Raw genomic sequence first — 15,823 nt, forward strand, 5'->3', positions numbered from 1 at the left:
AAATCCCTTTTTTTACTCCTAAAAATCCTTTTTTTTACCCCTAAAATCCCCTTTTTTTACCCCTAAAATCCCCATTTTTTCCCCCTAAAATCTCCTTTTTTTTACCCCTAAAATTTCCATTTTTTTACCCCTAAAATCTCATTTTTTCCCCCTAAAATCCCATTTTTTTCCCCCTAAATTCCCATTTTTCCCCCTTAAAATCCCCTTTTTTTCCCCCTAAAATCCCGATTTTTTACCCCTAAAATCCCCTTTTTTCCCCCCAAAATCCCCATTTTTTCACCCTAAAATCCCATTTTTTCCCCCCTAAAATCCCCTTTTTTTTCCCCCTAAATTCCCATTTTTTCCCCCTAAAATCCCCATTTTTCCCCCCAAACAAACGCGTCCTTCCGGGGGAGGGGGAGGGGTGAATTCTCTTTATTGCCGCCCCTCCCCCCCGCCCCTCCCCCCGGGCGGATTTTGGGGTCCCCGCGGGGTTTTGGGGACCCCTCCCCTCATTTCTTGGGCTCGTACTGGATCAGGCGCATGATGGCGTCGTTCTTCATCACGCCCTCGATGAACTCGGCCTCGGCGATCTTGTCTGGGGGGACAGGGGGAATTGGGGGGGGGGTCCTGGGTTTGGGGGGGTCCCGGGTTTGGGGAGGGGTCCCGGGGTCTGGGGGGGTCCTGGGGTTTGGGGGGACAGGGGGGAATTGGGGGGGGTCCCAGGGACAAATTGGGGAGGGGTCCTGGGGTCTGGGGGGGTCCCGGGTTTGGGGAGGGGTCCTGGGGTCTGGGGGGACAGGGGGGAATTGGGGAGGGGTCCCGGGGTCTGGGGGGGTCCCGGGGTCTGGGGAGGGGTCCTGGGGTCTGGGGAGGGGTCCTGGGGTCTGGGGGGACAGGGGGGAATTGGGGGGGGGTCCCGGGGTCTGGGGGGGTCCCGGGTCTGGGGGGGTCCCGGGTTTGGGGAGGGGTCCCGGGTTTGGGGGGACAGGGGGGAATTGGGGGGGGTCCCGGGGTTTGGGGGGGTCCCGGGGTCTGGGGGGACAGGGGGGAATTGGGGGGGGGTCCTGGGGTCTGGGGAGGGGTCCCGGGGTTTGGGGGGACAGGGGACAATTGGGGAGGGGTCCCGGGTTTGGGGGGGTCCCGGGGTCTGGGGGGGAGGAATTTGGGGAGGGGATTTGGGGTTCTTTTTGGGGTTATTTTGGGTTATTTTGGGGTTGGTGTTGGGGGTTATTTGGTTATTTAGGGGATTATTTTGGGGTGAGTTTTGGTGGTTATTTTGGGGTGGTTATTTTGGGTTATTTTGGGTGAGTTTTGGGGTTATTTGGGGTTATTTTGGGCTGGGTTTTGGGGGTTATTTTGGGGTTTTTTTGGGGTGAGTTTTGGTGGTTATTTTGGGGTGGTTATTTTGGGTTATTTTGGGTTATTTTGGGGTGGGTTTTGGGGTTATTTTAGGGGTTATTTTGGGGTTATTTAGGGGGTTATTTTGGAGTTATTTGGGGTTATTTTGGGGTTATTTTAGGGGTTATTTTGCGGTTATTTAGGGGGTTATTTTGGGGTCGGTTTTAGGGGTTATTTGGGGTTATTTGTGGTTATTTATGGGGTTATTTTGGGGTTGGTTTGGGGGTTATTTTGGGGGTTATTTTGGAGTTATTTGTGGTTATTTTGAGGTGTGTTTAGGGGGTTATTTTGGAGTTATTTGGGTTATTTTGGGGTCATTTGGGGTTATTTTGGGGTGGGTTTGGGGGGGTTATTTTGGAGTTATTTGGGGTTATTTTGAGGTGTGTTTAGGGGGTTATTTTGGAGTTATTTGGGTTATTTTGGGGTCATTTGGGGTTATTTTGGGGTGGATTTTTGGGGTTATTTTGGGGTTGGTTTTGGGGTTATTTTGGGGTGGACTTTGGGGTTATTTTGGGGTGGATTTTTGGGGTTATTTTGGAGTTATTTGGGGTTATTTTGGGGTTATTTTGGGTTATTTTGGGGTTATTTAAGGGGTTATTTTGGGGTCGGTTTTAGGGGTTATTTGGGGTTATTTGTGGTTATTTATGGGGTTATTTTGGGGTTGGTTTGGGGGTTATTTTGGAGTTATTTGGGGGTATTTTGAGGTGGGTTTTGGGGTTATTTTTGGGGTTATTTTGGGGTTATTTAGGGGGTTATTTTGGGGTTGGTTTTGGGGTTATTCTGGGGTGGACTTTGGGGTTATTTTGGGGTGGATTTTTGGGGTTATTTTGGAGTTATTTGGGGTTATTTTGGGGTTGGTTTTGGGGTTATTTTGGAGTTATTTGGGGTTATTTTGGGGTGGACTTTGGGGTTATTTTGGGGTGGATTTTTGGGGTTATTTTGGGGTTGGTTTTGGGGTTATTTTGGAGTTATTTGGGGTTATTTTGGGGTGCGTTTTGTGGGTTATTTTGGGGTGGGTTTTGGAGTTATTTTGGGTTATTTTGGGGTGGGTTTTAGGGGTTGTTTTGGTGGTTATTTTGGGGATTATTTGTGGTTATTTAGGGAGTTATTTTGGGGTTGGTTTAGGGGTTATTTTGGAGTTATTTGAGGTTATTTTGAGGTGGATTTTTGGGGTTATTTTGGGGTGGGTTTGGGGGTTATTTTGGAGTTATTTGGGGTTACTTTGGGGTGGATTTTAGGGGTTATTTAGGGGGTTATTTGTGGTTATTTAGGGGATTCTTTTGGGGTGGGTTTTGGGGTTTATTTTTGGGGTTGTTTTGGGCGGGGTTTGGGGGGGTTATTTCGGGTTATTTGGGGCAGTTTTGAGGCGCGGGTTTTTTCGGGGGAGGTTTTGGGGGTCCCGGGGGGGTTTTGGGGTCCGGGGGGGATTTTGGGGGGCTCGGGGGGGTCCGCACCGTTCTCCCCTTTGTTGAAGTAGGCCCAGAGTTTGTCCGCCCGTTTTTGGGGGGTGTTCTCGTCCTCGGGCAGCGTCTTCTGCTCCTCCAGTGGGATCATCTTGAAAATCGCCTGGGGGCCCCAAAAACTCATCAGGAACCCCCCCGGGACCCCAAAACCGGGTCAGGGGAGCCCAAAATGGGTCTGGGAACCCCAAAACCGGATCAGGGGAGCCCAAAATGGGTCAGGGGACCCCAAAATGGGTCTGGGAACCCCAAAACCGGGTCAGGGGACCCCAAAATGGGTCAGGGGACCCCAAAATGGGTCTGGGGACCCCAAAACCGGGCCCTGCTCAGTGGGTGGGGGAGGGAATTAACCCGCCCCTCCCCCCCCCCATGGATCCGTTTATCGCGCCCCTCCCCCCCCCCCCCCGGAGCTTTTTCCATCAGGGATTGAAAATCCGGGATCAGGGGAGCGGGGGAGGGGCAAAGCCAATTAGCGCCCCGGCGTTAATTGGGGAGCAGGGCAGACCCCGGGTGGGGGAGGGGCTGGGGGGGGGGTCAGAGCCCCTCCCCCAGATCCCGATGGGAATTCCCGGATCCAGGGGATCCCCCCCCCCCCCCCTTTTCCAGGGGATCCCAAACCTCCCCTCCGGGGTGATCCATTCCCATCATCCCAACCCCAAATCCGTCCCCAAATCCCGAATTTCCTCACCGGGATCATCTCCAGCGCCTCGGCCCTGCTGATCCCTCCTTTCCCACAATCCCAAACCCCAAATCCTGCAATCCCAAATCCCGAATTTCCCATTCCCAAACCCCAAATCCTGCAATCCCAAATCCCGAATTTCCCACAATCCCAAACCCCAAACCCCAAATCCTGCATTCCCAAACCCCGAATTTCCCACAATCCCAAACCCCAAATCCTGCAATCCCAAACCCCGAATTTCCCACAATCCCAAACCCCGAATTTCCCACAATCCCAAACCCCAAATCCTGCAATCCCAAACCCCGAATTTCCCATTCCCAAACCCCACATTTCCCATTCCCACACCCCAAACCCCTCACTCCTCACCGTGATGATCTCCAGCACCTCGCTCTTGCTGACCTCACTGTTCCCAAACCCCAAACCCCACATTTCCCATTCCCAAACCCCAAACCCCACATTCCCACACCCCAAATCCCAAATCTCCCCTTCCCAAACCCCAAACCCCACATTTCCCATTCCCACACCCCACATTTCCCATTCCCACACCCCAAATCCCACATTTCCCATTCCCAAATCCCAAATCTCCCCTTCCCAAACCCCAAATCTCACATTTCCCATTCCCACACCCCACATTTCCCATTCCCACACCCCACATTTCCCATTCCCACATCCCACATTTCCCATTCCCAAACCCCAAACCCCTCACTCCTCACCGTGATGATCTCCAGCACCTCGCTCTTGCTGACCTCGTTGTTCCCAAACCCCAAACCCCACATTCCCACACCCCAAATCTCACATTTCCCATTCCCAAACCCCACATTTCCCATTCCCACACCCCAAACCCCTCACTCCTCACCGTGATGATCTCCAGCACCTCGGTCTTGCTGACCTCCCCGTTTCGGTCCACGTCGAAGAGCGAGAATGCCCACTCGAGTTTCAGGTGGGTTTTCCCGGAGGAGGTGAGGTGCAGGGCGATGATGTACTCCCGGAAATCCAGCGTGCCGTCGTCGTTGGTGTCGAAGCTGCGGAAGACGTGGCGGGCGTAGCCCTGCGGGTCCGAGTTGGGGAAGAAGGTGCCGTAGATCTTCTCGAACTCGGCGCGGCTGATGCGGCCGTCGGGGCACTGGCGCTGGAAGCTCTCGTACCAGCGGCACAGCTCCTCCTCCGAGTAGCGCGTGTTCGTCTTCAGGTCCTCCAGCACCTCCTTGGACAGCGCCCCGCTCTTGGCGTTGCCCATGGCGGGCGAGGAGAGGCCCCCGCGGGGAGGAGGAGGAGGAGGAGGAGGAGGAGGAGGAGGAAGAGCCTGGGAGGGAAAGAGAAAAGGGGGTGAGCGGGGGAGGAAGGTTCTGGATGCTGGAATGGGGAGGAAGAGGAAGGTTCTGGATGCTGGAATGGGGAGGAAGAGGAAGGTTCTGGATGCTGGAATGGGGAGGAAGAGGAAGGTTCTGGATCCCAGAATGGAGAGGAAGAGGAAGGTTCTGGATCCCAGAATGGAGAGGAAGAGGAAGGTTCTGGATCCCAGAATGGAGAGGAAGAGGAAGGTTCTGGATCCCAGAATGGAGAGGAAGGTTCTGGATGCTGGAATGGGGAGGAAGAGGAAGGTTCTGGATGCTGGAATGGGGAGGAAGAGGAAGGTTCTGGATCCCAGAATGGAGAGGAAGGTTCTGGATGCTGAATGGGGAGGAAGAGGAAGGTTCTGGATGCTGGAATGAGGAGGAAGAAGAAGGTCGGGGATGCCAGGGGGAGGAGGAGGAGGAGGAGGAGGAGGGTCCTGGAACTCCAAAAAAATGAGGAGGAGGAAAGTTCTGGACCCCAAGCTAAAGAGGATGAGGAAGGTTTTGGATCCTGGAATGGGGAGGATGAGGAAGGTTTTGGACCCTGGAATGGGGAGGATGAGGAAGGTTTTGGACCCTGGAATGGGGAGGATGAGGAAGGTTTTGGATCCTGGAATGGGGAGGATGAGGAAGGTTTTGGATCCTGGAATGGGGAGGAAGGTCCAGGACAGCAGGAGGAGGAGCAGGAAGAAGAGGAGGGCCCTGGAACTCCACAAAACGAGGATGAGGAAGGTCCCAGACCCCCCCAAAAAAGTGACAGAAGATCCCAGGCGGCCAAAACCGAGGCTGAGGAAGATCTCAAACCCAAAAAATGAGGATGAGGAAGGTCCCAAACCCCCAAAACCGAGGCTGAGGAAGATCTCAAACCCAAAAAACGAGGATGAGGAAGGTCCCAAACCCCCAAAACCGAGGCTGAGGAAGATCCCGGACACAAAAACGAAGCAGAAGAAAGTCCTGGACCCCAAGAACGAGGAGGAGGAGGAGGAGGAGGAAGGTCCCAGGGCGGGGGGTCCAGGGGGTCCTTACTGGAAGGTTCCGGAGCGCGGCTGGGCCGAGGATGAGGAGGGCGAGGACCGGGCCGGTGATGAAGGCTCCTCTGGCGGGGCCGGGCGAGCTCCAGCCTTTATCAGGTGGGATTTGGGGGGGGGATTTGGGGGATTTGGGGGGGGGGGGGGGGGGGATGAAGGTGATCCCGGCTTAGCAGGGGCACGTGGGGAGGGGGAGGGGCAGCCCCCATCCCCCAATCCTCGGGCCGGGGCTGGGAGCAGGGACCCCCCAAAAATACCCCAAAATCCCCTCAAAATAGCCAAAAAACACCCAGAAAGTGCCCAAAACCACCCCAAAAACACCCAAAAGTAACACAGAACACCCCAAAACGCCCCAAAACCCCGAACACCCCACGCCCTCCCCAATCCCCCTCAAATTCCCCCCAAAATTCCCCCAAAGCCCCCCGAAATCGACCCCTCCCCCCTCCGAGACCCCTCCCCAAATTCCCCTTCCCCACCCCCCCCCCGGCACGTGCGCCCCTCCCCCCCCCCCCGGGGGCGGCAGATGGCGCTGGGGGAGGGGAGGGCTCATTAAAGCCTCATTAACGTCGGGGTTAATTAATCACCGAGGGGGGGGGGGGAGGGGCACTTGTGTAAGGAGGGGGGAGGGGCGGGGGGAGCCCTCGTGAGAGCGGCGCAGGTGAGCTCAGGTGTGTCCAGATGTGCCCCAGGTGAGCTCAGGTGTGTCCAGGTGTGTCCCAGACGTGTCCAGACATGTCCCAGATGTCCCCAGGTGTGTCCAGACATGTCCAGGTGAGCTCAGGTGTGTCCAGATGTGCCCCAGGTGTGTCCAGGTGTGTCCAGATGTGCCCCAGATGTGCCCAGGTGTCCCCCAGCTGTGCCCCAGGTGTGTCCAGACATGTCCAGGTGAGCTCAGGTGTGCCCAGGTGAGATCTGGGAATAACCAGATGTGTCCAGATGTGTCCAGGTGAGCTCAGGTGTGTCCAGATGTGCCCCAGGTGTCCCCAGCTGTGTCCCAGATGTGCCCCAGGTGTCCCCAGGTGTCCCCCAGGTGTCCCCAGATGTGCCCCAGCTGTGCCCCCTCCCCACCACACACCAAACTCGGCTACAAAACCAAGCCTTTAATGGGGTTTTTTTTTTTGGGGCCATTTTCCGCCTTTTCGGGGCTTTTCCCACATAACTTAAAATAACTTAAAGCGGGGGAGGGGCGGCCCCGCCCCCCCAAATCCCCTCCCCCACCCCCCCAAAAACCACCACGGCAGCGGCGCCAAAAGGGACAATTTATTCCTCCCCTCCCCCACCCCCCAAAATGGGTCTGGGGGCAGCCGGGGGGGATTTGGGGACCCCCCCAAAATGGGTCGGGGGGGTCAAAAAGGTTTTGGGGTTCCCACAATGAGTCTGGGGGGGTCCAAGGGGGGCTATGGGGTCCCCCCACCCCAGTGAGGATCCTGGACCCCCCCCAAACAGCTCAGGGGGGCCTTGGGGACCCCCCAAAACGGGTCCGGGGGCTTCTGACCCCCCCAGAACGGATCCGAGACCCCCCCCCAAAATGGGTCTGGGGGCTTCTGCGCCCTCCAAACGGAGTCTGGGGGCAGCCCCGGCCCCCCCAAATGGGCCCTGGGGGGGCTCAGAGCCGGCGCAGGGCCCGCTTCTTGTCCCCCTTCTTCTTGGGGGGGGCTTTCCTGTCCCCCGCGTGCTTCTTGGGGACGGGGCCCTCGGGGGGGGTCCCGGGGGGGGCGGGGGCGCCCCCCGAGGGCCCCGGGGGGGGGGTCGGGGCGGGGGGGGGGCTCGCGGGGCGGCCCCCGGGCGTGGATCTCGGTGAGGAGCCGGGCGCGGGCGGCGAAGCGCTCGAAGTCCTCGAGCAGGAGCCGCGCCGCCTCCTCGTTCAGCGCCGACTCGGGGTTGGGCTGGATCAGCAGGCATTTGATGGTCTGGGGGGGCGCGGGGGGGGGGCCGGGTCACCCAATGGGGAGCCCCAAAACCGCCCCAAAACCACCCCAAAACCGCCCCAAAACCGCCCCAAAAAACCCCAAACCTGCCCCAACCGCGCCTTCTCCCTCCCCAATTTCCCCCTCCCCGCATTGCTGAGGATCCGCTCCCCCACCCCAAAATCAGCCCCACAAATTGGGGAGCGTAAAAAGTTCCCCCCAAGAACTGCCCCAAATTCGTCACTTTCTGCCCAAATCCCCCACATTTTACCTCTGTCCCCCCAAACCCCTCCCAGTCCCATTTCTCCCTCCCAAACCCCGTCCCCTCCCTCCAGACCCCCTCAAAACCCCCCCCAAATTTACCCCAAACCCCCCAAATTTACCCCAAACCCCCCAAACTTACCCCAAACCCCTCCCAGTCCCATTTCCCCACTATTTCCCCTCCCAAACCCCATCCCCTCATTCCAGGCCCCCTCAAAACCCCCCCAAATTTACCCCAAACCCCCCCAAACTTGTCCCAAACCCGTCCCAGTCCTATTTCCCCTCCCAAACTCCATCCCCTCCCTCCAGGCCCCCACAAAACCCCCCCAAATTTACCCAAAACCCCCCAGTCCCATTTCCCCCTAAATTTACCCCAAACCCCCCAGTCCCATTTCCCCCTGGGTTCCCCCCAATCCCCCCGGTCCCGTTGCCCCCAGCCCCACCAGCAGCACGTGGCGCAGCCCCAGCTCAGCTCTCCAGTCCCTCTTGAGGACGTTGACGCAGATTTCGCCGCTGGGCCCCACGTTGGGGTGGAAGATCTTGGTCAGGAAAAACCCCTTGGGGGGCGCGGCCGGGAAATCCTTGCCCAGCACCAGCTTCATTCGGAACAGCCCCCCCGCGTATGGGGTCCCCTCTGAAACCCCAGAGAGAGGGGTGAGAAACCCCAAAAACCCATCCCAAAACCCACCCCGCGTACGGGGTCCCCTCTGAAACCCCAGAGAGGGGGTGAGAAACCCCAAAAACCCCAAAAACCCCAAAATCCTGTCCCAAAAACCCCAAAAACCCATCCCAAAAACCCCCCCGCGGACGGGGTCCCCTCTGAAACCCCGAGAGGGGGTGAGAAACCCCAAAAACCCCAAAAAACACTCCAAAAACCCCAAAAACCCGTCCCAAAAACCCCCCCGCGTACGGGGTCCCCTCTGAAACCCCAGAGAGGGGAGTGAGAAACCCCAAAAACCCCAAAAACCCGTCCAAAAACCCCAAAAACCCATCCCAAAAACCCCCCCGCGTATGGGGTCCCCTCTGAAACCCCAAAGAGCGGGGTGAGAAACCCCAAAAACCCCAAAAACCCGTCCCAAAAAACCCTTCAAAACCCCCCATGTGTACAGGGTCCCCTCTGAAACCCCAGAGAGCGGGCTGAGAAACCCCAAAAACCCCAAAAACCCCAAAATCCTGTCCCAAAAACCCCCCCGCGTACGGGGTCCCCTCTGAAACCCCAGAGAGGGGTGAGAAACCCCAAAAACCACTCCAAAAACCCCAAAAACCCCCCATGTGCCCTCTGAAACCCCAGAGAGGGGGGTCAGAAACCCCAAAAACCCCAAAAACCCGTCCCAAAACCCCCCACGTACGGGGTCCCCTCTGAAACCCCAGAGAGGGGGGTGAGAAACCCCAAAAACCACTCCAAAAACCCCAAAAAACCCCCATTTGCCCTCTGAAACCCCAGAGAGGGGGGTCAGAAACCCCAAAAACCCCTCCAAAACCCCACCATGGATATGGGGTGCCCTCTGCAACCCCAGAGAGGGGGGTTGGTGTCTCCCAGAACCCCCCAAACCCCGACCTGGGCGATGCCCTTGGTGCCCGGGGGATTTTGGGGCACTTCAGTGGGATTTGGAAGCTCTTTGGGATACGGGAGGGAACCTGAGGGAGGAAAAACCCCAAAGCTTTGGGGCCAAGGGGGTGGGAGACCTCAAACCGCCCCCCAAAACCCAAGCTAGGCTCTGCCCTCAGCTCCCAGTGCGGGCTGCAGAGGGATTTTGGGGCTCACCCCGATTTTTGATACGATTCATTGTGATTTTGGGGCTCTCCGTGGGGTCAGCGCCCCAAAATCCGTATCCAAACCCCCCCCCAAAGCCAAGCGGGGGCTCGGGGGGCTCCTACCTGGCCCCTCGATGGCCACCTGCACGTCGGTGACGTCCTCGTCGTTGGGGAAGACCTTGATGCCGTCGGGGGGGTCGGCGCTGAGCAGCGACACCTCCCTGCACAGCAGCCGCAGCGTCTGCGGGGGAAGGTTCTCGGCGTTCGACGTCTGGGGGGACACCAGGGAGCCCCAAAATGAGTGTCAGGGAACCCCAAAATGAGTGTCAGGGAACCCCAAACCCGGCGTCACCAGGGACCCCAAAACGGGCGTCAGAGAACCCCAAAATGAGTGTCAGAGAACCCCAAAATGAGTGTCAGGGAACCCCAAAATGAGTGTCAGGGAACCCCAAAATGAGTGTCAGGGAACCCCAAAATGAGTGTCAGGGAACCCCAAACCCGGCGTCACCAGGGAACCCCAAAACGGGCGTCAGGGAACCCCAAAATGAGTGTCAGGGAACCCCAAAATGAGTGTCAGGGAGCCCCAAAATGAGTGTCAGGGAGCCCCAAAATGAGCGTCAGGGAGCCCCAAAATGAGTGTCAGGGAACCCCAAAATGAGTGTCAGGGAACCCCAAACCCAGGGTCAGAGAACCCCAAACCCAGCGTCAGGGAACCCCAAAATGAGTGTCAGAGAACCCCAAAATGAGTGTCAGGGAACCCCAAACCCAGGGTCAGGGAGCCCCAAAATGAGTGTCAGGGAACCCCAAAATGAGTGTCAGGGAACCCCAAACCCGGCGTCACCAGGGAACCCCAAACCCAGCGTCAGAGAACCCCAAACCCGGCATCAGAGAACCCCAAAACGGGCGTCAGGGAACCCCAAACCCGGCGTCAGGGAACCCCAAACCCGGCGTCAGGGAACCCCAAAACCGGCGACAGAGAACCCCAAAATGAGTGTCAGGGAACCCCAAACCCGGCGTCAGGGAACCCCAAAACGGGCGTCAGGGAACCCCAAAACCGGCGTCAGGGAACCCCAAAACCGGCGACAGAGAACCCCAAAACCAGTGTCAGAGAACCCCAAAACCGGCGACAGAGAACCCCAAAACCGGCATCAGAAGAACCCCAAACCCGGCGTCAGGGAACCCCAAAATGAGCGTCAGGGAACCCCAAACCCGGCGCCACCAGGGACCCCTCCCAGGGATTTCTGGGGGGGAAGAGCTCCCCCCTCAAACACCGAAATTTGTGCTCCTTTCCCCCCCCAACTCACCTGCCAGGCGCCGGCTCGGGGCTCCTGGAGGGGGGAGAAAAAGTTGGGGTGAATTTGAGGTGGGCAGTGCTCAAAACGCCCCGAATTCTTCCTGACCCCCCTCCAAAATCCCTCCACAACTCCCTCAACTCACAGAAAAAATCCCAAATCCCCCCCAAACTCCCCAGTTCCCCCAAGGATCACCCCAGAAACCCCAAATCCTCCAAGACCCTCTGAACTCCCGCCGCTTTCCTCACAAAACTCCCAGAATTCTCCCCAAATCACCACACGACCACTCAAACACCCCCAGAACGCCCCGAATTCCTTCAAAACTCCTTAAACTGCGCCCAAATCACCCCAGAACTCCCCCAGATCACCCCAGAAATCCCCGTGGTCCCCAAATTCCACCCAAATCACCTCAGGACCGCCCAGGCTCCCTCACGACCCCCCGGGCCGGGCCCAGGCCTCGGGCGGCTGCGACCCCCGCGGGCCGGGCCCGGAGCGGCCTCAGCCCATCCTGGGACCCCCCAAATCCTCCGCAGATCCGCCCAGACCCCAACAGGGACCCCCCAAACCCTCCCAGGGCACCCCAAACCCCCCCTGGGCCTCCCTCACCATGGCGCCGGGCTGGGCCCCGACGTTGCCGGGCCGGCCCCGAGCAGGAAGCGGCTTCCCGGGGGTGTCCCCTGGGCTTTGAGGGGGGGTCCCCGCGGTGTTGAGGTGACCCCTCGGGCGGGGGGAGGCCGGGGGTCGCCCCCTCTCCCCCTCCCCCGGCAGCGCGGTCCCTCCTCCTCCTCCGCCGCCGCCGCCCGCCCGCCGCGCTGAGGGCCCCCCCACCGCGCCGCCGCCTTTATAACCTCGGCCGCGCAGAGCCCCGCCTTCCTGCGTACCGACCAATCAGCGCAGCGCGGTGGCTACAGCAGCCAATGGGAAGAGAGAAAAAAGGCGGGCTCTGCGCGATGATTGGCGGGTTCGTGAGGGGAGAAGGGCGGGGGGCGGAGCCTCGGCGCGTTGTTTGCGTCGTAACGGTCGGCGGAAGGGGCGGGGACGCCCGTTTGAACGGCGATGATTGACGGGAGCGCCCGCCAATGGGAAAAGAGAGGCCGGAGAGAGAGAGCGGAGCTTCCGGGAGGCGGGGCCAGGCGTTATTGGCACGTGGAGCAGCCAATCAGAGCGCGGGATTTCCCGGGTGTCCAAAATCGCTCCGGGACCCCCAAAATTCGGTCCCGAAAAAATCCCGGATCAAAGTTCTGATGACCCCCCCCTCAATTCCCGCCCCCTCCTCCCCCCGAGACCGCCCAAAGCCACCCCGAAAAGGCCGCTCCCCCCTCCCCTGAAGGCCGTCCCCAAAATGCCCTGAAATCCCCCCAAATTGGAGGCGGGGGGGGGGCAGGAAACGTCACTTTATTCCCTCTGCCCCCCGCCCCCTCCCCCACCCCGGGGAGGGTCCGGTCCCGGGGGGGGGAGGGGCTGGGGGAGGGGCTCTAAGGCACGTGGGGTCACGGGGAGGTCACGGGGTCACGGGGGGGTCATGGGGGGCGCCGGGGCTCCCCTCCCCCCACTATGGCTTCGGTGCGGGCGTGACGTCATCGGGGAAGGGGGCGTGACATCATCGGCGGGCCCAGCCCCCGTGACATCATCGGGGAAAGGGGCGGGGCCTTGGCAGTGATCGGTGACGTCATCATCGAGTGGCTCCACCCCTCGTTGTGACGTCACGGGAGGGGCGGGAAAAATCCACAGTGCTGACGTCGTCGAGGCTGTGTGACGTCATCGGGCAGGGCTGTGACATCATCGGCTGCTCAGGGGAGGAGGGAGGGGAAGGCTGTGACGTCACCGTCGGCAGGTGTGACGTCACCGCGGGGCTATGACATCATCAGCTGAAAGAGGCGTGGGCAGTGACATCGTAGTGGAGTGTGTGACGTCATCGGCGCCGTGGGAGGGGCTGTGACATCAGCAGCTGCCATATTCGGGTGTGTGACATCATCGGCTGCTCGGGGGGGGGGCGGCGGGGGGGGCTGTGACGTCATCGCTCAGCCGTGTCGGGGGCTGTGACATCATCACAAGGCCACGGGAGGGGGCTGTGACGTCATCGCTCCCCTCACCACTGCATTTGGGGCGGTGACGTCATCGCCGGGCTGTGACGTCATCGCCGGGGGGTCCCCGAACCCCCAAACGCGAGGGGGGGGGCGAGGGGGGAGCGGCCCAAAACTCGGGGGGGGGGAACTCGAGGGAAATCCCGAATTTTGGGGGGGTTTCCCCCGATTTTCGGGGGCCGTTCCCCCCTCGCTCCCGGGGGTCTCCTCCCCCCCATTTTCTGCCATTTCCCCACAGATTTTCCGGCTTCTCCCCCTCCCCATTTCCCCCTCCAAACTCCCCCTTTCTCCCCCCATTTCCGAGCTGTTCCCCCCCCAATTTCCGAGCTGTTCTCCCCCAATTTCCGAGCTTTCCCCCCAATTTCCGAGCTGTTCTCCCCCAATTTCCGAGCAGTTCCCCCAATTTCCGAGGTCTCCCCCAATTTCCGAGGATTCCCCCCCAATTTCCGAGCTTTTCCCCCAATTTCCGAGCTGTTCTCCCCCCATTCCGGAGCTGTTCCCCCATTTCGGAGCTGTTCTCCCCCAATTTCCGAGCTTTTCCCTCCATTTCCGAGCTGTTCTCCCCCGATTTCCGAGCTTTTCTCCCCCCATTCCGGAGCTGTTCCCCCATTTCGGAGTTTTTCCCCCCATTTCCGAGCTGTTCCCCCCATTCCGGAGCTGTTCCCCCCGATTTCCGAGCTTTTCCCCCCATTCCGGAGCTGTTCCCCCCCCATTCCGGAGCTGTTCCCCCCCATTCCGGAGCTGTCCCCCCCCCGTTCCCCCCGTTCCCCCCCCCGGGGGTCTCACACGGTGACCTCGGTGCGGCTCCCGGTGCGCAGGCGGTGGGGAGGGGGCGCGGGGGGGGGTCCGGGCGGGGGTCCCGGCAGCAGCTGCAGCTCGGCCGTGTTCTGCCGCTGCCCCCCGAACAGCGCCCGCCGCGCCCCGGCCCCCCCGGCCTGGGGGGGCGGCGAGAAGGGGGTCCCGGGACCCCCGCCCAGGCTGCTCTGGGAGGCGGCGTGGGACAGCGGGGGGCGCCGGGGGGGCCCCGCCCGGTTCCGCGGCAGCGTGCCCCCCCCCCCGCCCCCGCCCCCCAAAAACTCCTGCGACAGAACCCGCCGACCCCCCCCCCGCGGCGGGGGGAGGGGCAGCGTCCCCCGGGGGGGAGGGGGCGCGGCCCAGGGGGGGCCCCAGGGACCCCCGAAATCCTCCAGGTCACGGTCGGCTGCGGGGGGACAGGAAAGGGTTAATGGCGGGGGTGGGGGGTTTGCGGGGGGTCTCGGGGGATTTGGGGGGGTCTCGGGGGATTTGGGGGAGATTTTTTGGGGTCCCCGGGGTTTTTTTCGGGATGGTTTTTTTGGGGATTTTCGGGATGGTTTTGGGGCATTTCGCGGTGATTCTTTTGGTCCCGGTCTTTTTCGGGGGGGTGTTTTGGGGGTATTTCGGGGGTTTTGGGGTATTTTGGGGGTATTTTTGGGTTGTTTTGGGGCGGGGGCTCACCCAAGCGCCGCAGCGAGGCTCAGGCGGGGGGGTTGGGGTTTTTGGGGTGGGTTTTGGGGTTTTTTTGGGGTGGGTTTTGGGGTTTTTTGGGGTATTTTGGGGCGGGGGGCTCACCCAAGCGCCGCAGCGAGGCTCAAGCGGTGGGGTCGGGGTTTTTTGGGGTAATTTAGGGTAATTTTGGGGTATTTTGGGGCGGGGGGCTCACCCAAGCGCCGCAGCGAGGCTCAAGCGGTGGGGTTGGGGTTTTTGGGGTGGGTTTTTGGGGTTTTTGGGGTGGGTTTTTGGGGTTTTTGGGGTATTTTGGGGTATTTTTGGGTTGTTTTGGGGCGGGGGGCTCACCCAAGCGCCGCAGCGAGGCTCAGCGGGGGGGGTGGGGTTTTTGGGGTGGGTTTTGGGGGTTTTTGGGGGTATTTTGGGGCGGGGGCTCACCCAAGCGCCGCAGCGAGGCTCAGGCAAGGGGGTCGGGGTTTTTGGGGTGGGTTTTTGGGGTTTTTGGGGTGGGTTTTGGGTTATTTTGGGGCGGGGGGCTCACCCAAGCGCCGCAGCGAAGCCCAGCGAGCGGCGTCGGCCCGGGGGGGGCTCTCGTAGGGGGGGGCGGGTGCGAGAGGTTGTGGAAGGAGCGGGAGCAGCTCAGGGGGGCTGGGGGCGGCACCCGCCAGTCTGGGGAGGGGAGAAACGGGGGGAGGTGTCAGAGGGGGAAATCCCCCCCCCCCAGAGACCCCCTCCGAGAAACCCCTCCCAAAAAAACAGAGAAAAAAAAAAAACCAAACGAAAAAAATCCCTGGAAAATAAAACCAAAAAACAACAGAGAACTCTCCCAAAAAAGCCTGGGAATGCCCCAAAATCCCCTCCCAAAAAATCTCAAATCCCCCCCCAAAAAACAAAAACCAAAACCCCCCTCCCCAAAATACCCAAATCCCCCGCAAAACCTCCCGAGACCCTCCCCAGAAAAACCCAAATCCCCCGCAAATCCCCCAAATCTTCCCCGACAATAACCCCGAACCCCCCAAAGAGCAGCCCGGGCCCCCCCGGCCCCCCCGGGCCCCTCACCCAGGGTGGCCCCGCGGTGCTCGGGGGTCCCGAAGCCCAGGTGGCCGTAGCCGCTCTCTGTTAATTGGGAGGGGTCGTTAGCGCCTCATTTGCATAAAGCCCCCCCGAAACCTCTTC

General features: G+C 60.1%; 1 protein-coding gene across 5 annotated transcripts; it reads right to left on the minus strand.

Annotated features, from left to right (window-relative positions):
- Positions 1-403: 403 nt before the first annotated feature.
- Positions 404-11,928, minus strand: LOC131574409 (visinin). Of its 5 annotated transcripts, none has more exons than XM_058828872.1 (7): positions 11,703-11,921; positions 11,109-11,132; positions 9,928-10,075; positions 8,502-8,683; positions 4,376-4,822; positions 2,835-2,946; positions 405-577 (listed from the first exon to the last, which is right to left on the minus strand). In XM_058828872.1, the coding sequence occupies exons 1-7, from the start codon at positions 11,703-11,705 to the stop codon at positions 492-494; spliced, it is 1,002 nt and encodes a 333-aa protein (XP_058684855.1). In that variant the 5' UTR covers positions 11,706-11,921; the 3' UTR covers positions 405-491. The 5 variants fall into 5 exon arrangements, with proteins under 5 accessions (XP_058684858.1, XP_058684855.1, XP_058684854.1 ...); XM_058828871.1 differs by having other exon boundaries at positions 8,493-8,683; XM_058828873.1 differs by lacking the exon at positions 9,928-10,075 and having other exon boundaries at positions 8,493-8,683; positions 11,703-11,928.
- Between the last annotated feature and the right edge of the window lie 3,895 nt (positions 11,929-15,823).

The sequence above is a fragment of the Poecile atricapillus genome, unplaced genomic scaffold (genome assembly GCF_030490865.1).
Source record: "Poecile atricapillus isolate bPoeAtr1 unplaced genomic scaffold, bPoeAtr1.hap1 scaffold_300, whole genome shotgun sequence".
Taxonomy (NCBI): Eukaryota; Metazoa; Chordata; class Aves; order Passeriformes; family Paridae; genus Poecile; species Poecile atricapillus.